Below are 24,536 nucleotides of genomic sequence, written 5' to 3'. Positions count from 1 at the left end.
GGCTTGAATAGGACCATCATAACATCAAGAAGTTTGAGCTCTTCAGATTTAGAATCTCCAAGTCTGTGGATCAGGGAGCTGATAAATATCAGCATTTCAGGACTACCCTGGTGGTCCAGTGACTAAGACTCTGTGCTCTCATTTCAGGGGACCCGGGTTCGATCCCTAGTCAGAGAACTAGATCACACATGCTGCTCACACACCACAACAAAAGGATCCCGCGTGCCACAACAAAGACCTGGCACAGCCAAAGGGAAAAACAATAGCATTTCATTCAATAATTTTGAGTAGGGTCTCACAAAGGATGGTAGAAGTGTCTGGTTCTATTGAATCATATCATAATACAATATAAAAGCCTCTCTCTCCCTCTCTCTCTCTCTCTCTCTCTCTCTCTCTCTCTCTCTCTCTCTCTCTCTCTCTCTGAGTCATTTGTATTCTCTGGTAAGTCTCTTTTTGTCTATCCGAATGCCTCTTTCTCATCTGAGTTCCATGAGCCAATCCAAAGTGTCAAAGATGTAATCTTGGAGGGGAACTCTCCCACTTCAGCTACTCATCAAGCTCGTACCCATAGCAGCTTTATATAAGACCCCTGTATCCTTCCCAGGGACATATCTATATAGCTCAATCCATGGGAAATGAAATTTACATGGGAGAAGGGACGGTGTCTATGTATTACTTATTCAGTGACATCCTGTCTCATTCCAAACAGTGTTAGAGATGGTTTGCAAAAATATACATGGGCAATGCAATGGGATCAATGAAGAGAATGGTAATATCTGGAAGTAGGGGAAATAAATATAAGGAAATAAAACTAGAGGCCAGATTAGACTATTAAGTGCCTGATGATAGAGGGAGCTTATGGATTTGGCTCCAGGCATCCCAGTGGCCAAAGCACAGAGGTAAATACTTTAGGTTACAGGCTGCTGTTCATAGGAAGAATAGCTTTCTCAAATGTTGTGGTTTAACAGACGCTTCTCCCACAGCACCGCATAAAGAGCAGAGTGTGGGATGCAGAGTTACGCTCACCAGCAACCTGAAAATAGACCCCATGGCACACCTCTTAGGAACGTTGGTTAAAATACCCCTTGATGCAAGTCAGTGGCTTCATGCTGAAACCCGCTTCACAAACTGGGTGGGTGGCAGGAGAGACGTTTTCAGAAGCACCCATAGGAGCCTGGTCTTACCCTGGGGAGACCCAGCCTTGCCTGGAAAATGGGAGCCTTTGGGGAACTCCATTGCTGAGGGCTGACGGAATTTCCCTCTTTGTCCCAGAACATCTCATTTGGGGCCTTGTAGGTCAGCTTTCCCAGCCAGTGGCGCCCTTCCCATCTCACCCCCTCTTCCCACTAAGGCTTTTCTTCCCAGGCTTATTGGAACTTGATCATGTGAGGCCATAAATCATCAAAATCCAGAACAAATCTCACTTGACGTTTTTATCTTGACTCTTCTGGGGGCCTTTAATTAGCATGATTGCAGCGCAGGAGATTGCCCCAATGGAATCTGCACTGCTCTTGATGATGTAATGGCTGTGGAACGTTCTCTAGTTTCTGCTTCTGGTCATCTTGGAAAGACTCTGATTAAAAGTGATTAAGCTCCTTAATATGGTCATAATAAAGGGCAGTAGCAGTGAGTTTATGGATTAAAACAAATGCATCGGAACATGGGCTCACGGAGCTGCACAAAGCTCACGCCTAACGCCGCGATGGGGGTAGTCTGCCGGCCTGGCTGCCACCGCCATGGCACGCTCCAGCACTGCCCACCTGCCCCTGTGGTGGCCACTGCCCCACAGCTCAGGCAGCAGATGTCCTTGCCCGCCCTGCCCTCAGCCATGGCACACGCATCACAGCGGGCAGCCATGAATTCACAGCCCTATTAATGGTCCACGGCTTTGGGGAGCATCAGAATATGTTATGGCTGAAGACAGAATTTTAGTTGGCATTAAGGCTCCTGATTTCTCCAGTTTCTAAAGTACAGGGTATGGTGAAACCCTCTACTGGTGTAGAATGTACCATAACAGTGGTTTCCAGCTGGGCTGACTCTGCCACCCATGGGACCTTTGAGAATGTCTGGAGACATTTTTGGTTGTCCCAGCGGGGTGGAGGATTCTACTGGCATCTAGTAACTAGAGAGATGCCAAACATCCTACAGTACACGTGTGGGCATTCTACAATGCCCACCATCAAGAATTATTTGGCCCCAAATGTCACTAAGACAGAGGCTAAGAAATCCTATACTCTTTAAAGGAAGACTCCAACGTTATCTTATTTAAAGTTCGTAAGGGCCTGGTGAGAGAGAAGGTATAAAAGTTTGATTTCCGTTTTACAGATGGGAAAACTGAAGCCTATGGAGGTTACACACCTTCGCTCTCCACCAGAGTTAGGCCGTCTGATCATGTCCTTATTCCACGGGCGCTTGCGCACATTGCATGGGTGACGTGAACGTCGGGGCCTCCACAAGGGTCCAGAAGGGGAAACAAGTTTTATTTAAGTGCTTAGGGCATATCTCTGGAGAAAGCATGATCCCAGGTGTCTTATGTAGGAAAAGTACCCCGACTTTGTATCTTTGCCCTTGGTATCAAAAAACACACGTCCATCAAAAGTTCAGTTCAGTTCAATTTAGTCGCTCAGTCGTGTCCGACTCTTTGTGACCCCATGAATCGCAGCACGCCAGGCCTCCCTGTCCATCACCAACTCCCGGAGTTCACTCAGACTCACGTCCATCGAGTCAGTGATGCCATCCAGCCATCTCATCCTCTGTCGTCCCCTTCTTCTCCTGCCCCCAATCTCTCCCAGCATCAGAATCTTTTCCAATGAGTCAACTCTTCGCATGAGGTGGCCAAAGTCCTGGAGTTTCAACTTTAGCATCATTCTTTCCAAAGAAATTCCAGGACTGATCTCCTTCAGAATGGACTGGTTGGATCTCCTTGCAGTCCAAGGGACTCTCAAGAGTCTTCTCCAACACCACACTTCAAAAGCATCAATTCTTTGGTGCTCAGCCTTCTTCACAATCCAACTCTCACATCCATACATGACCACTGTAAAAACCATAGCCTTGATTAGACGGACCTTTGTTGGCAAAGTAACATATCTGCTTTTGAATATGCTGTCTAGGTTGCTCATAACTTTTCTTCCAAGGAGTAAGTGTCTTTTAATTTCATGGCTACAATCACCATCTGCAGTGATTTTGGAGCCCCCCAAAATAAAGTCTGACACTGTTTCCACTGTTTCCCCATCTATTTCCCATAAAGTGATGGGACCGGATGCCATGATCTTCGTTTTCTGAATGTTGAGCTTTAAGCCAACTTTTTCACTCTCCTCTTTCGCTTTCATCAAGAGGCTTTTTAGCTCCTCTTCACTTTCTGCCATAAGGGTGGTGTCATCTGCATATCTGAGGTTATTGATATTTTTCCTGGCAATCTTGATTCCAGCTTGTGTTTCTTCCAGTCCAGCGTTTCTCATGATGTACTCTGCATATAAGTTAAATAAGCAGGGTGACAATATACAGCCTTGACGTATTCTTTTTCCTATTTGGAACCAGTCTGTTGTTCCATGTCCAGTTCTAACTGTTGCTTCCTGACCTGCATACAGGTTGCTCAAGAGGCAGGTCAGGTGGTCTGGTATTCCCATCTCTTTCAGAATTTTCCACAGTTTATTGTGATCCACATAGTCAAAGGCTTTGGCATAGTCAATAAAGCAGAAATAGATGTTTTTCTGGAACTCTCTTGCTTTTTCCATGATCCAGCAGATGTTGGCAATTTGATCTCTGGTTCCTTTGCCTTTTCTAAAACCAGCTTGAACATCAGGAAGTTCACGGTTCACGTATTGCTAAAGCCTGGCTTGGAAAATTTTGAGTATTACTTTACTAGCGTGCGAGATGAGTGCAATTGTGTGGTAGTTTGAGCATTCTTTGGCATTGCCTTTCTTTGGGATTGGAATGAAGACTGACCTTTTCCAGTCCTGTGGCCACTGCTGAGTTTTCCAAATTTGCTTGCATATTGAGTGCAGCACTTTCACAGCATCATCTTCCGGGATTTGAAATAGCTCAACTGGAATTCCATCACCACCACTAGCTTTGTTCGTAGTGATGCTTTCTAAGGCCCACTTGACTTCGCATTCCAGGATGTCTGGCTCTAGATGAGTGATCACACCATCGTGAATCAAAAGTACTAGGTGTTAAAATGATGGTCAGACTTGATCACGTTTGATATTTGGAGAGAAGTAAGGTCTTTACAGTGGGTAAAAATGCATGGATACCAGCCTGATGCCAGTTCACACATTTAAATGTTCTGGGATCCCTGGGTGTGTGTGCTCAATCGCGTCTAACTCTGTGACCCTGTGAACTGTAGCCCGCCAGGCTCCTCTGTCCATGGGATTCTCCAGGCAAGAATACTGGAGTGGGTTGGCATTTTCTGTTCTAGGGGATCTTCCCAACCTAGGGATTCAACCTGCATCTCTGGCGTCCCTTTCATTGACAGGCGGATCCATTACCACTAGGATCCCTTGTGGTTACGTACAGCGTGACATGGTCTGTTGTGACAATGTGAAAGGGTGGTGGTTTTGGAACTGAGAACACACGAGCTGACAAAATGCATTCATACAAAACACACACACACACACCATGGACCCCTCAAGTCTCTGTCTGTCTGGATGTTTATTTGCCTGTGGAAAATCTTCCAGAGCCTGGCAATTTAGTGGAATAATAAAGCTGAGAAGAGCCACCCATAAGGATAAAAATACAACTGTATTCACACTCATTGCTTGGATCATTTCCTGGGAGTTTTAAAGGATTCATAGTATTAGGAGATTCTACTGGGTTGGGATCTTTCATTAAAATGTTATATTTTTTTCCATAAAGTGTTGTTTTCCCATAACATCTTATGGAAAAACTCCAACGAACTTTTTGGCCAACCGAATATAATGGAATTTGAGGCCAATATCTTGCCATTTCACTCCCTTGTCTCTGTTCCTAGGGCATGTATGGTTGTGTCATTGCACACTGCCTATGGGTCACATTTGGAATTAGAATCTAATTCATGCTGCTTGTGGTCAGGCACTGCCCTGTACATTTCCTATGCATATCTGTAACCCTCAGGCCTTCAAGGGAAGTATAATTATCTCTGCATACAGAGAGAAGCCTGAGCTCAGGGGGAGGCATCACTTGCGTGTGGCCCACACGTGGTTGATGCCAGAACGAGCGCTGAAGCTTAAGCTTTGCTTTTTCCCTTTACCATGTTGCTATTTAAACAATGCGACCAATTAATTACACCTTTCTCTGTGCTCCTCTAAACAAGCAAGATAGTCTCATTCTCATTAGAAGAGGAAATAGGGCCCCTAAGACATTGAATTCATTGGCTATAGTGAGAGTCTAGAGTCTAGAAATCGCATCTCCTGCCTCCTAAGCTAGCTGGTGTGCTTGGGGAATGAGGAATAGAATCCACTTCCTTGCCTCTCCTGCAGTGGTAGGTGGGGGTTCTTCATCACGAGCGCCACCTGGGAAGTTCCATGAGGGGCCCTGGGAAGTCCCAAAGGAATTCATTCACACACAGAGTTTCTGAAATAAATTGATGTAGTGTTAGTCTCAGTTCTTCCACCGATCGTATCCTATCTGAACTGGCTCTACTCTGAATGGAGTAGACTATAGGGCTCCAAACTGAGAATTACTCAGAGCGCTGTTAGTTAGTTAGGTCGCTCAGTCGTGTCCAGCTGTTTGCGACCCCGTGGACTGTAGCCCACCAGGCTCCTCCGTCCATGGGATTCTCCAGGCAAGAATACTGAAGTGGGTTGCCATTTCCTTCTCCAGGGGATCTTCCCGACCCAGGGATCGAACCCAGGTCTCCCGCATTGCGGGCAGATGCTTTAACCTCTGAGCCACCAGGGAAGCCCTACTCAGAGTGCTGGAGGGCATTAAAAATTATATATATATATTTGTTTCTTTATTTGGCTGCCCTCGGTCTTTAGCTGTGGTACTTGGGAGCTTCAACCATCGTTGTGGCATGTAGGATCTTGTTCCCTGACCAGGGATCGAACCTGGGCCCCCTGCACTGGGAGCCCAGAGTCTTAGCCACTGGACCACCAGGGAAGTCCAAGTAGTGCATTTCTCGAGGGCATCATTTAAGGGCAAGAGTCTTGCTTCAGGTCTGATAAAATAAAGTCAAGAGCCTAAAAAGGTTTCTAATTCCTATTCCAAGTGTGGCCACACTTTAAGGACTGCAGGATGCTCTTCCGGGTTTGTTCTGAAAGCATCACCAGCTCTCCCAGGCCTTCTCCTTTTCAAGGGCTCTGCAGTGTTGCTAATGGTGCCGTCATCAACCATACTGAAGAACCCCGGGGCTGCATAGACCCCCACCTCCTCTCCTATCTCCTGCATTTAATTAGTCGCAAAATATCTGATTTGCATAAGATATCTCTGCATTTCTCTGGCGTCCGCCTCCTATATTCTTCCCTGGTGACCCCAGCCCTGACTGACCACTGTCCAGCTGCTTCAGTCACCCTTTCAGCCATGGGTCTGCCCTATTGTAATGTGCAAGTGTGGTTCAGACCACCACCTGTTTTTTTTTTTGACAGCTCAGGAGCTAAGAATGTCTTTATTTTTAAATGGTTGGAAAATATCAAAAGAACTATCATCTTTAACAACATGTGAAAATGATATGCAATTCAAATTTCGGTGCCCATAAATAAAGTTTGTGGGAGCAGAGCCACGCTCACTCATTACATACTGTCCGTGGCTGCTATCATGTGACGATGGCAGAGCTGAGTACTTGCAACAGAAACTGTGTGTCCTGGAAGGCCAGAAGTCTTTACTATCTGGTCTTAGAAAAAGCTTGCAGGCCCCTGCCCTACCTCTTCAGTCGTCCCCTCTCTCACATTTTTCCAAACTCATCTATCACTCAAACTCCTGAACTCCCTACATCATTAGCCCAAGTTAATCTCCATCTGGGCTTCCCAGGTGGTGCTAGTGGTAAAGAACCCACCTACCAATGCAGGAGGTGTAAGAGGATGTGGGTTTGATCCCTGGGTCGAGAAGATTCCCTGGAGGAGGGCCTGGCAACCTACTCCAGTATTCTTGCCTGGGAAATCCCATAGACAGAGGAGCCTGGTGGGCTACAGTCCAGAGGGCTGCAAAGTTGGTCACCCCTGAAGCGACTTAAGCATACACACACAGTCTCCATTTATTTCCCAGTAGGAACTCCTTGCCCTTCTCAGGTGTATCTTATACCTCCCCACTAAGACCATCACTCAACTGATTCTTTCTGCCTGAAATAACTGTTCCTTCCCATCTTAGAAAACGTCTCTGTTCTTCCAGCCTCACGGCAAATGCAATCTGCCTTGAAGTTCATCTCCCACACTGGTTAGCTCCCTAAAGCTCTTCTGGATCTGCTTTTAAGGCATGAAGTCCTTTCTGTTACTCCTGGCTACTTCAGCAGAGGTCCTAGGGACCTAACCAGGGGCAAGGTCCCTGAAGGTGGAGGTGCCCCATAGCTGTTGCCTAGGGCTGCTAAGTGCAGACCAAGTGTGTCTGCCTGAGTGCGGGCTCCCTGAGCTCCTGGGGGCTGTTTCCCGAGGTGTGCAGCTCCTGTGGTTATATGACTTAGTTCTCCCAAAACCATGTAGCATTGTTTTGAAAGCGGGAAACAGATTTCACCATTTAGAAACTGATTTTGGAGACTTCCCCAGTGGTCAGTGGTTAAGGCTCCACACTCCCACCGCAGGGAGCATGGGTTCAATCCCTGGTTGGGGAACTGAAGTCCTACATGCCACCTGGCAAAAAAATAAACAAACAAATAAATGAATAAATTGATTTTTAACTTTAATTAGAAAGGTCGTTGTCCTTCACTGACATGTCATTTAATCTAAATCTCTTACCCGTGTTGCCACCTCTGCCAGTCCTGTTGGTCCATCGTCACTCTTCATTTATCTGTCTGTCTTCAGCTCTCTGTCCATCAGCTGCTAAATTCTCTCCACAGTAGCCCCACTGTTGTCCCTTGATTGGCAGGTTGCATTTTTATCAGATTACCTGCAAATAGCCCCCAACACTGTTTTTTCACCCTGCTGAGCTGGGTCCCTATCTCACCCTTTCTCCTGCTTTGTGCTCCAGCCAAATTATACTCTGCTTTTCTGGAAAAAAAAATCCCTCTTTTCTAGGGCTGCAGTTAACAAAGTCTGACAAACGTGGTGGCTTAGAACTGCAGGAATTTATAGTCTCACAGTTCTGGAGGCCCGAGAGATGAAGCTGTTGCCCGGGTCACGCTCCCTCTAAAGCCACTAGGGCGAGATCTGCTGTGTATGTTTCTCCTAGCTTCTGGATTTTTGCTCAGTGTCTTGGGCATTCCTTGTAGACGCATCACCTGAGTCACTGTCTTTATGTTCACATGGCATTCTGAGTGTGTGTATGTGTGCATCTGTGTGTCCAAATTTCCCCTGTTATAAGAACACAGATGTATTAGTTAGAGCCTACCCTACTTCAGTAAAAACTTCGTCTTTCATTTCTACTGAAGTATAATTGATTGACGGTATGAATGATCTCATCTTAACTTGATTATCTGCAAAGATACTGCTTCCGAATAAGGTCACCTTCTACAGTGGTGGAGTTATCTTTTGTGGGAGTGCAAATCAACCCGTAACAATCCACCATTTGCTATGCTTTTCCCAAGCTGCCCTCACCATTTGCGATGCCCTCCCCTCCACATTTTTGCCTAGAGACCAGCTTTCCCACCTCCTCTCTTCCTCTCACGTGGAATCACAGCCCCACTAAACTCCCACAGCTCTGGGTGGGTACTGCTCTCTTGACACTTACTAGAATGGATTCTACATTATAATCATTTAGGATCCCAGTTGGCTTTAAACTTCCTTCTCTTTTTTTGCTCCTGGAAGATTGGTTCTGGTGTTTGCAAAAATGATTGCTAGGTAAGCTTAGGAAGGTGTAGCCTTCACATTCTTGGTACTGGATTTTAGGCTTCTCTAGGGTACTAATTGGGTTTTACTCATAAAGATGGCTGAGTGCCCCCAAATTGATGCTTTTGAATTGTGGTACTAGAGAAACCTCTTGAGAGTCACTTGAACTGCAAGGAGATCAAATCAATCTATTATAAAGGAAATCAACCCTGAATATTCATTGGAGGGACTGATGATGAAGCTGAAGCTCCAATACTTTGGCCACTGATGTGAAGAACTGACTCATTGGATTAGACCCTGATGCTGGGAAAGATTGAGAGCAGGAGGAGAAGGGGGAGGCAAAGGATGAGATGGTTTGATGGCATCACCAACTCAATGGACATGAATTTGAGCAAACTCTGGGAGGTCGTGAAGGATAGGGAAGCCTGGTGTGCTGCAGTCCATGGGGTCACAAAGAGTCGGACGCGACTTAGAGACTGAACAACATCTTGGTATTTCTGTTCCCAAACTAGACATAGGACCCATGAGCACAGGAGGCCCTCAACAGGTGTCAGCAATTTGGAGATTTGGGGGCAGTGAAAGCAGGGGTCTGAGTCTGCATTTGCTGGTGTCTGTCATTGCAAAGCGCTGACGCTTTGTGACCTGTACGGTGTCTGTCCACTATTCTCAGTATGGATCCTTGGCTAGACCATGGCACTTCCACTGTCCAAAATAAATGAGTCTTTTTCTTTGTGTGACTCTGTGTGTCTGATGATTCCCTTAAACTGAAAAGAGCAAGCACCAAGAAAGGTAAAGAACCGTTGCTCTATACAGATGCAGGGTGGGACCATGCACCTTCTTTCCGTCTTTCCCTTTATCATTATTTTCAATACGTTCATCATCGTCACCAGTCATAGGAATTTCAAGTCAGCAAAGCAACTCACAGGCTTATATCTTTTAATTGTTAGGGCTATACATTTAGAATGTGCTAGTTACCCGATCCTATTAACCATACTCTGCTCTAAGATAATCTGCTTAAAATTGATAACACAGTCAGAGATTGGGACTTTATTGATTGTATTTCCTGCTAGACTCAGGCCTTTGCCTTTTGCTTATCGAAGCCTAAACTAAATGGCCTTGACCCTGAGGAAAGTCAGGCACCTGGGGGTGGCAGGCAGACCCGAGGACTCGGGTTCTAAAAGAGGCACATGAGCAAGTCAGAGGAAGGAGGCGTTGATGTTAAGATAATTCTTTTTCTTTCCTTACCTCACAGAGTTATTTTAAGGTTAACATAATCATTTAAAGTTTGGGGAAAAGAAACGCTTGGTAAATGCCAAGATACTATAGTAGAACTGGAAAATAATGTGGCATATTGTTATACAGAGTCACACAGACACACATGAGTTATATCACGCAGTTCTGAAAAGCAAGTGTTATGTTATCTGAAATGCGAGTCTATCAGGTAAGAGACAGGGACAGTTGCTGTAAGTGCTTCCTTCCTTGGTTTCAGTATAGCAGAGGGGTTAATATAGCGCAATTCAATATAGCGCAAGAGCTGGAATGAGAAAGCCGAGATTCAAGATGGTGCCGCATCTTATTCACAGGACCACTTGGCATCAGTTGCTGAGGATCTTCATTCTTCCTCATCCACAGACTAGGGATCACAGCCGTTCTCCCCTCATACGGATACTGTATAGGTTAGATGGGGAAGTCCATGCACAGTACTTTGCTCGTTGCCTTGGCATACATAAATGCTTATAAATATTAATTGTTAGGTTTTTAAAAATGATCTTACTGAGAAACGAAAAAATATATCCATGAATAGTTCCACTGTCGTGTATGTATTTAAAATAGTTCCAGGAAACAGAAGAAGAAATATCACACAGAAACTCACAATTAGGAATTCCCTGGTGAGCCAGTGGTTAGCGCCCCATGCGTCCACTGCTGGAAGCAAGGGTTTGATCCCCTGGGCCAGGGACTTAAGGTGCTGCGTGCTGTGGGGCATGAGCAAAAGAGCAGAAAGTTATCACTAACTGCCAAATGACTTACACAGACACTGAGATCTGAGCTGGTTATTGAAGAATTAGTTGGAATTAGATGGGGAAATAAGTTAGAAGATAAACATTCAGGATATCACAGTACCATGGAAGTAAGGACCGAAGCAGGATATGTAAGATATGGTCAACTTAGAGTTTATCTAACCCAGAGACAGTGAATAGGGGAAGAGTGGGTGACAAGACCAGAATATTTGGCTGGAAATAGGGTGTGGCAAGACCAGTAAGGCAGCCGAAGCCATTTGGGATTCACGCAAAGGCACGTTCAATCATTGTTAGCCGCTGAACACAGTGGTGGATTGGTGAATATGAGGTTTTAGCCACATAATTTGACAATGACATGTTAGATAGATTAATCTGTATTACGAAGCTCCAAAACAGTGGCCTTGAAATGGAAACTGGGATTGAGGAAGCCTAAACTAATGCTTGTTAATCATCTAATGCATTTCACGTGCCAGACTCTGACCTGATCCTTTTTGTTTTTTTTAATCACAACAATGCCTGCAAAATAGATAATGATATTTACAGTTTACAGAAAGGGAAATCGAGGCTCTGAGAATTTAGGTAATTTACTTAAGGTTTTAAGGTCACACACAGCTAATGGGTAGTAGAACAGGAATTTGATAGCCTGTTCAGCCTGTCTCCAGGTCTTTCTGCCATGCTTTGCTGAAGTGGGGAATCTAGTAAAAGGATGTGTAAATGAGATCCTGTGAAATAAACATTGGAACTTGATGTCTAATGAGATACAGGGATAAGATGATCTAGGCAATAAATGAGGATGACTCCAGCAGTTTGTGCCTAGGTAATTGTAAGCGTGGTAGCGATTTTAAAGAATTAGCCTATTAGGAAGGGAGACTGTTTGGAATGCGTGTGTGTGGGCTAATTCACTTCAGTCATGTCCAGCTCTTTGCGACCCCATGGACTATGGCCCACCAGGCTCCTCTGTCCATGGGATTCTCTAGGCAAGGATACAGGAGTGGGTTGCCATGCCCTTCTCCAGGGGATCTTCCAGACCCAGGGATCAAACCCAAGTCTCTTATGCTCCTACATTGGCAGGCAGGTTCTTTACCACTAGCCCATCTAGGAAGGCCTGTTTGGGATAGAAATTATAGAAATGTTGGGTTTGTGGTTATGATGCACAGTGACAGAAATGTCAAGTGACCAACTGGCATTATGAGAATGAAATTTACATGGAAGTTTGTGGCTAAAAGTGTTAGAATTCACACCCCTGGGTTTGTACATTAATAGTGGATTTTACAAGGACATGGAGAGCGAAAGAGAGAGAGAGAGAAGACGGTTAGAGCAATATTCCTACACTTTAACTGCCTGAGGATTTTGTTAAAATACTGGGGAGGCGGGTGGGATGAATTGGGAGACTGAGCTTGACATATATACACTGCTATGTATAAAATGGGTAACTAATGAAAACCTACTCTATAGCACAGGGAACTCTACTCAATGGTCTGCAGTGAACTTAAATGGGAAGGAAATCTGAAAAAGAGAAGATGCGTGTATCACTGATCCCTTTTGCTGTGTAGCAGAAGCTAACAGAACATGGTAGACCATACTCCACAACTATACTCCAGTGAAAATTAATGTAAGGAATACAGATTTTGATTTACTAAGTTTGGAGTCAGAGCTTGAAAGTCCTCATTTCTAGCATGCTCTTGGGTGAAGCTGCCACTGCTGGTCGGAAAACCACACTTTGAGTAGTCAGGGGTGAGAGGACTGATCCTTGAGAAGCTACCGTAGGTACAGGTGAAGGAAAAGAATCCAACTGAAAGAAGAGGGACAGAAAGGTAGAAAGATGACATAGTATCCTAAGTGTCATGGGGGATGTGGTCAAGGTGAAGAGTAATGGAGAAAATCTAGTTAAGGAGTAACCACTGGTGAACTTCAAGATGTCTGTTTCTGGGAACGGAATGGAACTTGGATAACAGGAATTTAATCATTAATGATCTGTGAGATTGTGGAATTGCAATTGGAATTGAATCGTGAAAAATGTTGGTACCCAAGGGCTTCCCTAGTGAGTCTGATCCCTGGCTTTGGAAGATTCCCTGTAGGAGAGTATGGCAACCCACTCTAGCATTCTTGCCTGGAGAATCCCATGGACAGAGGAGCCTGGCGGGCTACAGCCCATAGGGTCGCAAAGAGTTGGACACGACTGAAGTGACTTAGCAAGCATGCAGGAATGAACCAAGGAAACGGGATGATAGCCAATGGTATGTAAAGTGAAGGACATTGACCCGTCATTTACTAGACGAGAGTCTGGGAATGTGGGCATGCTTGGATTTGGTACATGAGCATATACCGAAAGATAGAGATGACCATAGGTAGATTTCTGCAGAAAGGAGAATAGAACAGGATTTATGGAAGATGCTGAAGAGACAGGAAATAATTGAAGAAGGAAGCTGGAGATAGGATTGAAGACACCAATTTGAAAAAAAAAAAAAAAAGAAAGAAAGAAAGAAAATACATTTTCCTCTAATATAGAAAGAAAGAAATCAGGCTCTGGTCAGGGTGGTGCAGTGAGCTTTTTAGGGCACCTCCTCTGCTCCAGAAACAGAAAAATATGAGAACGCATAACTGGGCCTGAAAGCAAGATAAATAACCTGATGGATCATAAATAGTACAGAAATAAAAGGCTGATGAGCAGGGCTACCTTCATTCTCAGGCTGGGCTCCAAAAAAGAGGCAACAAGTACTCTTACTTTTGTTGGAGGCAGAAAGTAAAGACAGGAATTTAGCTCTTGAGGGTTCTGCACGGCCATATGTACTGCAGATTGCTGGGGAATCATGAGCTGGGGACAAGCTTCCACGCTGATGAAAAGAGTCTGAAAAAACAGTGTTGTCAATCCCTATATGAGAGTACAGCTGGGAGGAATCTCTGAGCCTATGGAAGGAGGGGAGAGGGATTAAGATGCCACTGTGAGATGATGAACTGACTTAAGCCACTCAACTAGCAAAGACTGTTCCGCTACATCCCATTGCAAAATCAGTATGGAAGGGAGCAACTATTCAACATGAGGAAAAATAAAGTTATACCATTACTTCATACCAGTCACACAAGAAGTTATACATTCAGGTTGAAAATTTGAAGTAGAATTTTTTGTTTTCAGCAAATTTTTATTTTAAAATGGTATTACCCTTTAGGGGCCCCAGGCCATCATTATAGGATGGGTTTGGAACTGAAGTTCTAAGAGCCTTGGTGGAGGCAAAAATAGCAACAATAAAAACATTAGACAGTGGTGAAGGAGCACAAAAGAGAAAGAGATTTAAAAAAACACTCTTCCTACGCAAAATCAACTACAATCCAAAATTATGAACTTTGTAAGAAAAATAACAAATAACAATAGGATATATGTTATCCTGATTCTACTCAACAATGTTCTGGAGATTCTACCCAATTCAATAAGACAACAAAAGAAATGTAAGAATAGTGGAAAGATACATGACCTCCCTTTTGTGAATGATATGATCATCCTACGTATCAAATGTATTTGTATCAAAATGTATTCGTAAAGCTAGAGTGAATTTGAGAGTTCAGCAATGTTACTAATAAAAGATCAATAAATGCAAATTAATATATTCCCTAAACACCATTAGAAACTCTAATTGAAAACAAATCACATTTACAATAGCAACAATAAAATGAAACAAAATAAAAGGCAAAAGATAAGCAATTCTTCTGGAAAATACAAGTCAGTATTAAGAGTATAATATAGAATGAGTAAATGGAGCATGTGTCTTGTTCATAAATAGGAAGAACCAATAAATGGAGATATTGAAGATCCCCCAAGTTTATAGAATAAATACACTCCCAGTAAAAATCCCAGCAGGATTTTTGATAGTGCTTACTTGATAAGCTTAATCTATAATTTATATGAGAGAATGAAAAAGAATCACCAAGGCATTTTTTTTTTTTTTAAAGAAGATAAAGATTGAGGAGACTTGCTCTCATACACACTACGAGTTGGACACAACTAGGCAACTTCACTTTCACTTTTCACTTTCATGCATTGGAGAAGGAAATGGCAACCCACTCCAGTGTTCTTGCCTGGAGAATCCCAGGGACAGGGGAGCCTGGTGGACTGCCATCTCTGGGGTCGCACAGAGTTGGACACGACTGAAGCAACTTAGCAGCAGCAGCAGCAGCAGCATGCAGATATACAGATAGACAGAGATATGTGACTATGTGTATATTTTTGATATGTCATTGCAAATCAATATGAAAGAGACAATTTATTTAATAAAATCACTTGAGGACAAATATTGGCTGAAATTTAAATGTAGAAGTGCTTTTTAGGTTAGGTTTTATCTTGAAATACTTGTAGATATACAGAAATGTTGCAAAAAGAATACAGGGAGTTCTCTTATACAGTTCACTCAGTTTTCTTTACTGTAATCATCCACTTCAAATCACCATGATACATCTGTTACAACTAAGAAGCCAACTTCAGCGTATTACTATTAACTAAACTCAATACTTCATTCTGATTTTACCAGTTTTTCCTCAAATGTCTGTTTTCTGTTTCAGAACCCCATCCAGAATACTGTATTGCATTTAGTTATCAGCCTTATTATCCCTCGTGGTTCAGTAGGTAAAGAATTTGTCTGCAATACAGGAGCCCTGAGTTCAGTCCTTGGGTTGGGAAGATCCCCTGGAGAAGGGAATGGCAACCCACTCCAATATTCTTGCCTGGAATCTCATGGACAGAGGAGTCTGCGGGGCTACAATCCACGGGGTCACAGAGAGTCAAACACGACTGAGCGACTAACGCCGTCACTTTATCATGTTTCTTTAACTTCGTCTGATCTATGAGTTTCTCAGACTTTCTTTGTCCCCGATTACCTTGACAGTTTTGAGGAACACTGGCCAGCCTTTATTCAGAGCATCTCTCAATTTAGGTTCATTGGTTGGAGTCATGAGTTTTGGGGAGCAAGACTGCAGACATGAGTGACATTCTCATCACATCATTTCAAGAGCATGTGCTTATCACCTGGCATCACTGAGCTTGCTAGCCCTGGTCACCTGGCTGAGACCATGTTTGCCAGGATTCTCCACTAAAACGGTGCATTTTCCCCTTGCCATAGTCTTTGGAAGTAAGCTGATAAACACAGCACACAAGCTGGGGAATTAAGCCCCATTTCTTTGAGTGAGGAGTGTCTACATAAATTATTTGGAGTTCTTCTCTAAGAGAAATTGCTGCTGCTGCTGCTGCTAAGTCGCTTCAGTCATGTCCAACTCTTAGCAGCCCCATGGATTGCAGCCCACCAGGCTCCTCCATCCATGGGATTTTCCAGGCAAGAGTACTGGAGTGGGGTGCCATTGCCTTCTCCAAGAGAAATTGCTAAATGTAGTATTTTTAGAGGAAAGGAGTACATCCTTTTGATGAGGGGAAAAAAATCTTAAGGTATAGATTCTAAATAACATAAATGGAAAGATTAATACATTTGATGACCTTAATTTTTTTAATGGATATAAAATAGCATATACAAAATTAAAAGATCAACCATAGACGGAGAGAACATAATTCCAAAGCATGTAGTCAACAAAGAATTTGCATGCAGAATAAATAACAGGCTCCCACAAATAAAAAGGGTAAGACAAACTCATATATAATGTATATATGTATGTGTAGATGTATAGTATGTGTGTATATATTATGTATTATTCTATAATATTATTGGACTTCCAAGGTGGCTCAGTGTTAAAGAATCCACTTGCCATTACAGGAGCCGTAGGAGACCCGGGTTCAGTCCCTGGGTCGGGAAGATCCTCTGGAGAAGGCAATGGCAACCCACTCCAGTATTCTTGCCTGGGAAATCCCATGGACAGGGGAGCCTGGTGGGCTACAGTCCACGGGGTCGCAAAGAGTCAGACATGAGAGTGATCACACACATACTATTATTATATAGGTAATATATATCCACACATACACACACAAGGTATATAATACACACACACAACACAATGAAGGAAGCATAGGAAGAGACAGTTCATAAAACAGGAAACTCCAGTTGAGATGATGGAAACCTCAGCAGTAATTAGGAAATGCACCTTAAAGCTATAGGAAGGTAAGACCTACCACGCATCAGTGAATATCAGATATGGAGATATGAGATAAGAAGTTCATTCATTTAGTGATCACAGAAATGAGTTGGTACCATCACTCTGGGGAGACATTTAGCAATACAGTGAAGGATTTCTATACATGATAGAGATAGCCTCTAAAGCCCTTCTTCTCAAACATTTTTTTTTTTTTTTTTTTTTTGTGCATAGAAGTCACCTGAAGAGCTTGTTAACATGAAGATGTTGATGTACTGGAGTCTGAAAGCCTCCATTTCTACTAAACTCCCAGCTGATGCTGAAACTGGTTCACATGCCCAGCCCTTGAGTAAAAGCCTGTAGAGCAGAGGTCAGCAAACCTGGCCCCTATCTGTTTTTGCCAGTGACGTTTTAGTTGGAACACGTTTGTTTGTTTCTGTGTTGTCTATGGCGGCTTTCGGACTGCAATGGCAGAATTTAGTAGCAGTGAAAGATAACCGTATGAAGTGTAGAAATCCTAAAATAGTATTTATTATCTGGCCCTTTGCAGGGAAAGTTTGCCAACTACTGCTCTAGAGAAACTCTCCCATGTGCATGGAAAGAGACTCGTGTAATAATATTTATTGCACATTTTTTTTTGAATTATGACAGAATGGAAATGTCAGTTGGTAGAACCAGCAAAAAATTTGTAGCATGTTCACATGCTGAACTCCATTAGTTACAATTAATGAATAAGAATTACATGTTCAAACATGGATAAATCTAGAAGACATCCCTTGTTTTAAGATGTAAACTTGGGCAGTTTTCTTAACAGATATATACCTCTGCAGCCAGATTATTAAAAGATGCCTGGAAATGAGCCTCATCTATCTCAGGGCAGTGGTTACCTCTGGTTGAGGGAGTAGATGAGGAACAGGATGATGGATGGATTTATATGGGCTGATAGCAATAGGTGTAATGTGATCTATCTCCCTCAAAAATTTGAAAAGAATATATCAAAGTATAATAAATTGTTAATATTCAGTGGTGGGTATCCAGTTTTGATCATCTCTATACTTTCTTACTTCAGATATTCCAAACATTTGAAAAGAATGAAAAGAATCAAAAAGGGGGAAATGTGCTGAATATAAAGTATTTGGGGACTTCCCTGGTGGTCCCCTGGTTAAGAATTCAACTGCCAAAACAGGGGATGTGGGTTGGATCCCTGATGTGGGAACTAAGATCCCACATGCCTTGGGGCAACTAAGCCTGCAGGCCAAAGCTAGAGAGAAGCCCCTCCCCTCTAACCCCACTCCCACCCCGCATGCCAAAAGAAAAAGAAAAAAATAAAGGCAAGTATTTTGAAATGCAGGGAGGGAGATGAAAATAAAGAAACGCTATTCATACCTGAGGTTTTCGCTCCTCTCAGTTAAGCAAGAGATGTTCCCGTATGATAAATTGTCCCTTTTATGGTTAATTTTGAGAATGGAAAACAGGTTTTGCCAGGTGACTAATTTTACTCCATGGCTTATAAAGTATTTTGATTCTAAAAGGTCACTTCACCAGCGTCCTGGAGTGGAAGAAACTTCGCTTTCTCTGGGACTCGCATTTCACTTCTTTGAGCCAAGCTCAGCTTATTGTTGGGACAATAGTAATGCCAAGGGCGAAACCCCCAGGCATATCCTCCTCCTTTTGAGTTTGAGCTTTGCAGTGTTCCTCCAGGGAGAGTCAGGAGAGCCTTCAAGATTCCTTCAGGGAAGTGCCTTTTGCTTTTGTCTGAGAATCTCAGTGTTCCTCACCCTTTTATCTCACCCAGGCATGGATGCCCTCCCACTGTGACTTCCCCTGGCACGATTCCCTGAGCTAATTCACATTTCGGTTACATTCAGCCGCAACCCCCTCGCTTAGAGCATCTGCACACAGCTGGAACCAGACTTTGCACGTGGGCCAGGGCGGTCTCATCATTGATTTTCCCAGCAGTATTGAGGCAACTTTACAGGAAGAGGTGCTGTGTGCTGAAGCTGGGGATCTCAGTTCAATACTCATAGCCATGAAATATACAAGAGGGACATTTCAGTTCCAAGTACATTTCAGTATGCTAAAGAAACCTTTGTAGCTTGTTTGTTGCTGCAGGGATATGGGAATACTTTGGGTCAAATCATACCCCATGAAATTTAACAGCTGCATTAAAAAATCTTGCTAGCTGGCCCTTGACAACCTTTGGTCAAGTGTCTTTTATATGCCAAGCAAAGTGGAAGCATTGTCAACTGATAATGCAAATACTCCAATACCCTCTTCTTCCCTAAAAGCAGCATTGTATGTAGTCTGTAGAATATTTTCTTCCTGGGAGCTCAATTTCTGAACCCAGTGTCCTGTTACCTGTAGAGTTCAACTCCTGAACTAGCTCCTCTTTCTGAGATAAGTTTGTCCTTCTGATTTCCAGCCGCTTCTTTATCATTTTTAACTATAACCAGTGAAAAGTGCAAATGTTAGTTGCTCAGTTGTGTCCGACTCTTTGGGACATCATGGACTGTAGCCCTCCAGGCTCCTCTGTCCATGGAACGCTACAAGCAGAAATACTGGAGTGGGTAGCCATTCCCTTCTCCGGGGCTCTTCCTGACCCAGGGCTTGAATCCAGGTGTCCTGCATCCCAGGCAGATTCTTTACCATCTAAACCACCGGGGAAGCCCAACTATACCAAGAGGGAGCATACATTTGGTTATCATAGGGACAGTCAGTGAGGCTCCCTGACATGGCATTTCCTGGTCCTTAACGCACAGCCTATTACCTAGTGCTGGCTTTACGTTTATTATAAAGCTCTAAACTCAAATGCTAAGACAAAGCATTCAGGGATTATAAAGAAATGATGGGACCAGGTGGAGGTAACAGGGAGTGGAGGGATATATGGCAAACTAGAGAACACACGCCCTGTGTAAACAAAGCGGCCGCTGCTTTACACCAGCTGATGGCCATTTTGCCGAAAGGCTGGCCTGGCACTGGCAGAACTCCTGGATGTTCAAGGGAATCTGGAAATAGGGACATTTTAAATGTGAAATCCCCCAGCTTTTAGATGTTGCAAGCTGATTCAAAAAATTGTTTAAACTATGCTAAAAAAAAGATGCAACGTGAAGCCACAGATGGCCCATAGGTTGGGTTTGCAACCTCAGAATAACAGAGGAAATGATCTGAGCGATTTAAGCAAGTTCGTTTGCGGCCAGCAAGTCTAGGCCTTTGGGTCTCACCTCCCTGGCTCAGTGCCACCAGCCTTTTGTTGAATCTGATGGGAGGAGAGGAAAGACCTTAGACTGAGAAAAGCAACAGCCGCACCAAGAGGCAAAGATGAAGAACCACGTAACCAGAGTCACATCCTGGGGCCATTAGGACCCTTTGATGACCTTCTTCCCATGACCTTCCAGAGTCCACTGCAAAGACAGCAAACGAAGCAGGCGGCATTATGAGGGACATTTTCTTTACCATAATGTGCCCTTTCCTGTCACTTTTTGTTCACATAGTGACCCAAGGAGAGGGTGCCAGGGAGAGAGTTCTTCTGGGCTCCGTACCTCCCAGGAGGGTTCTGACTGTACGCACTTGCTCTAGGTGTGACTGTGTTCTGAGTAATTGCTCTTCTCTCCAAATTCATGATTCTCTCTCATCAGGTTTACTTTGCATCCTTCTTAAGTGGAACTCCCAGAAGTAACACGGACTGAAGGGGTCAGTGTCTGGATAGGGCTTGGGATTCTTTACTTGGAAGGTCCCAGGACAAAGTGGTAGGTGTGGCTGGCTACCGAAGTTCAGAAGATGGTACAGAAGATGAGGCGGCCTGGGCATCAGCTGGCACAGGGATGTTCAGTTCTCTGGCTAGGGAAGCCATTAGTGAGGAGAGAACACTCCAGCCCTCCAGGCAGGCCTTGCAGAAGGAGCCAGAGGCAAAGCCCTGCTTTCCCTGGAGAATGTCCCCATCACTGCAGCCTCGACCTCCATTTCTGCCTCCATTTCCCAAATATTGATTTGCAACAAATAGAATCCATATTGCAAACTAGTTAATGACAAGGAGTTTAAGGTTATAAAGAACTTAGAATATTCAGTATTAGACTCTGCCGCAAAGTGAACTTGGGTTGTTTTTTTTCTTTTTAATGTATATTACTGAGCCTCAGTTTTCCCACATGTAACCCTGGGATTCTCCAGGCAAGAACGCTGGAGTGGGATGCCATTTCCTTCTCCAATGCATGAAAGTAAAAAGTGAAAGTGAAGTTGCTCAGTCGTGTCCAACTCTTAGTGACCCCATGGACTGCAGCGTACCAGGCTCCTCCATCCGTGGATTTTTCAGGCAAGAGTACTGGAGTGGGGTACCATTGCCTTCCCCAGATTTAATAATATCAACTTTTAAAAGGTATTGGAGGGACTTCCCTGGTGATCTAGTGGTTAGGACTCTGAGCTTTCACTGCCAGGGCCTGGGTCTAAGCTGTGGGGAACTAAGATCCTGCAAGCCACATGGTGTGGTCAAAAAATTTTTTTTAAATAAAATAAAAGATAGTGTTGTTGCTGTTGTCGTTCAGTCGCTGAGTCGTGTCTGACTCAGCACACCAGGCTTCCCTGTCCTTCACTGTCTCCTGGAGTTTGCTCAAACTTATGTCCATTGAGTCGATGATGCTGTCCAACCATCTCATCCTCTGTCGCCCCCTTCTCCTGCCCTCAATCTTTCCCAGCATCAGGGTCTTTTTCAGTGAGTTGGCTCTCCTGCATTGCAGGCAGATTCTTTACTGTCTGAGCCACTAAGATACTGGAGATGCTGAATCACTTGTAAGCAGTGCCTGATGCTGTCACTAAGTTATATAGATCTTTGGATTCCGGGGTGATCAGTGATTTATTGAATGGTAGGATTGTTACAGACAGGTATTACCTGAGGCTCCCTTCATGTCTTCCCACCCCTTGAGGAACCATGCGGAGGCTGTGACTAGAATGCCCCATGCCTGGGGTGAGGCACCCATCTGGCTCCCCACCCTGACATCTATCCTGGGACCCTACTGCTCTCGCTGTCTCTCTGGACAAGCGTCTGCATTGCTCTGTGCGTCTGATTCCCTGTAGTTAAGCCATCCATGACCTCAGTGCCAGAACGCCTGTGTATTTCAACCTCCTCCATCTCACAGCCAAGGATGTGTAAGTTCTAAGCATTCCCTCGACATAGCAACGTGAAGATGAGGAATGAATATATTTCAAGAGGAAATGTTGGGGAATAATCCAGCAGAGCTCCGCTTGGTATTGGGCCTTTTATCAAGGCCATAATCCAAACCCACCTTATGGCGTTTGGGAATAAAATAACCATGTCAGATAGCAAAAGGAAGAAGCAGGGACAGAAGGGGAAGCCTTGAGAATCCAATCGGATGAAGAGTGTGTAGGCAGAAGATGCGAGGCGGTTCTCACGGGCAGGTGTTTGGAAGGCTGCTAGCACTAGACTCCCCAGGCCAGAGCATAAGAATGGGGCTGGGGTGAACCAGAGAGCGTGAGATGAAAGCGATCTTCAAGACTGTCAGGAAAACAGAGAAGTGTGAAGGTCTAGGTGTAGGCCATCTTTTGTGTTGCGCAACCATAGCAGCCAGTCCTTGTCTTGCTGCAGTGAATAGTAAAGAACTTGCCCCTGAGGATGCAACCTGCTTTCAGCCCCAGGGGATTGGCTCAGGAAACTTTCATCACATTGTCTGGGTGCTTGGTTTCCCTCCCTTCCCCAAAACAACCCCAGAGTCTCTGGTTCACATCTCAGGAAAACACACACCTAGGCAGTCCCCGAAGACCAGGCTCTGTTCTGAACTACAGAGGGCCTACGAGAAACGTTGTGCTGGATGACTCTGGGGAACGCTGTCTACAGATGGAGGAAAAGGTTAGACGTGGGGGTCCATGGGCCATGGGTGGGTGAGGCTTTCTTCAGAGGTGTGTCTGCCCACTGTGGCCTTCCCTCCACCCGCCTGTCTCTTTCCGTCTGTGTCCATGGTGGTCCTGGTCTCCCTGCCTCACCCCCACCTCCCACAGCATATGCCTTTTCCTTCCTGCTCTGGGGTTGTTCTGAGTGAAAGAGGGAACAACGGGAGATTTTGGATCGGTGCCTCTTATGCTATCAGGCTTCAGCATTTAGAATCTTGGAAAGGCTCCACCTGGGAGAGAGTTCCAGAGAAAACAAACTTCAGATCCTGGCTCATATGGGAAAAGGCTCATGTTCACGGAGGCAGCTTCAGGGACCTTGGCAAAAGCTTAGGCAGGCTTGGCCCCTGCCTTTAATGGATCTGACATGGAGTCTTCCAGGGCCTGCGTTGCTGCGTGGCTTCTAAGGGAGATTTCACTCTCAAGCTATAATGACACCTCTTTCATAGAAGAGTTTTCAGGTCTCTAAGGAGACCAGCAATTTTTGTTGTTCTGACCGTTGTGCCCTGAGATGGCCAAACTCCCCATCTCTTCTGCTCTTCATTCCCCTTTGCCAAGTTGTTTCCCTCTTGGAGAGCAGCTGAACTTCTTTTTTAGGGGGGATAGGCCCCAAAGGGGTTCTCAAGACCAGTAGGATCATCCCTCAAGTCATAGGAGTCATCCTTCCACCCCCAGAAATGACATCCAGAAAAGCGTGGTGGGCACAAGGTCAGGGTTCCCCGGCCCAAGAAGAGGGATGGGAGTAAGCATGGTAGGGAAAGGTTGGACAGAGTTTATGGTGATTCCCTCGAGCAGTTCCTTCATGCCACTGCGTGATACTCAGAAGACCATGTATCTAGATTTTATAGCTAAAATAAGGCAGGTGCCCCTTCAGTTAAAGCAGTGTGAGCACAGGAGCTGGGAACACCTGGATTTCTATTTCTGGCCCTGTGCACTGAAGAAAACCACTTCCCCTTGTCTTTGCACTTGGGGCTCAATACTGACCACTAATTTCCCCGTGTCTGCCTCTTCTGCCAGGGGTCTTTTCAAACATAGACAATCATGGGATATTAAACTTGAAGGACAATAGAGACCATCTAGTCCCATCAACTCACTATATATATGAGGAACCCGAGGTCCAGAGTGGGGAAGTGTCTTACCCAAGGTCACATGGTGAGTTACCTCCTTCGACATGCTTGTATGCAGTACAGACTCCCCTCCACCCCTCACCAATTTTGATTCTTAAGATCTTAAGACCTCATGATGTCTTCATAGGTCCCTGAGGACTGGGGGATGACTAGGTGCCTGATGTGGGTTGGTACTAAAATCCCTTAGGTGAGGGGGATTTTCCAGGCCAGGATGCTTCACAGGGCCTGGATGAGGAATCTTGGAGAAAGGAGAGAGGGACTATGGCTTGGAGAAAAGCAAGGGTGTCAGAGACCCTCTAGGCAGACTGCCCAGACCCATGGCCTCTGCTACAGCCCCATGAGAGCCCTTGTCCTGGGTTAGCACAGTGATGTTATCACACAAACATCTCACGTTGAGACTGAGTCTCCCTCTAAACACGGCATTACCAGTGAGGAACTTCTCCTCTGTCTCCACAATCGGACCCCAATGCCTGCAGTAGGAGGGCACCCGGCATCCAAGATGACTCAACTCTGTTTTCATTGCAATATGTCCTGAGAATGAGGAG

At 44.6% G+C, this 24,536-nt stretch overlaps 1 protein-coding gene across 4 annotated transcripts in view; it reads left to right on the top strand.

Moving 5' to 3' along the window:
- Positions 1–24,536, top strand: part of NTRK3 (neurotrophic receptor tyrosine kinase 3) — a 416,320-nt gene that overhangs the window by 285,239 nt on the left and 106,545 nt on the right. The window contains exon 13 of one of the 4 annotated variants that reach the window (XM_018066412.1): positions 23,882–24,016. The exons of the other annotated variants lie outside the window; for them this stretch is intronic. Coding sequence (XP_017921901.1) covers positions 23,882–24,016 — 135 coding nt within the window. The remainder of the gene's footprint in view (positions 1–23,881; positions 24,017–24,536) is intronic. 4 annotated transcript variants of the gene reach the window in all.

The sequence above is a fragment of the Capra hircus genome, chromosome 21 (genome assembly GCF_001704415.2).
Source record: "Capra hircus breed San Clemente chromosome 21, ASM170441v1, whole genome shotgun sequence".
Classification (NCBI taxonomy): domain Eukaryota; kingdom Metazoa; phylum Chordata; class Mammalia; order Artiodactyla; family Bovidae; genus Capra; species Capra hircus.
Note: the sequence above shows the minus strand (reverse complement) of the source record. Positions and strands in the feature narration are given on the sequence as shown.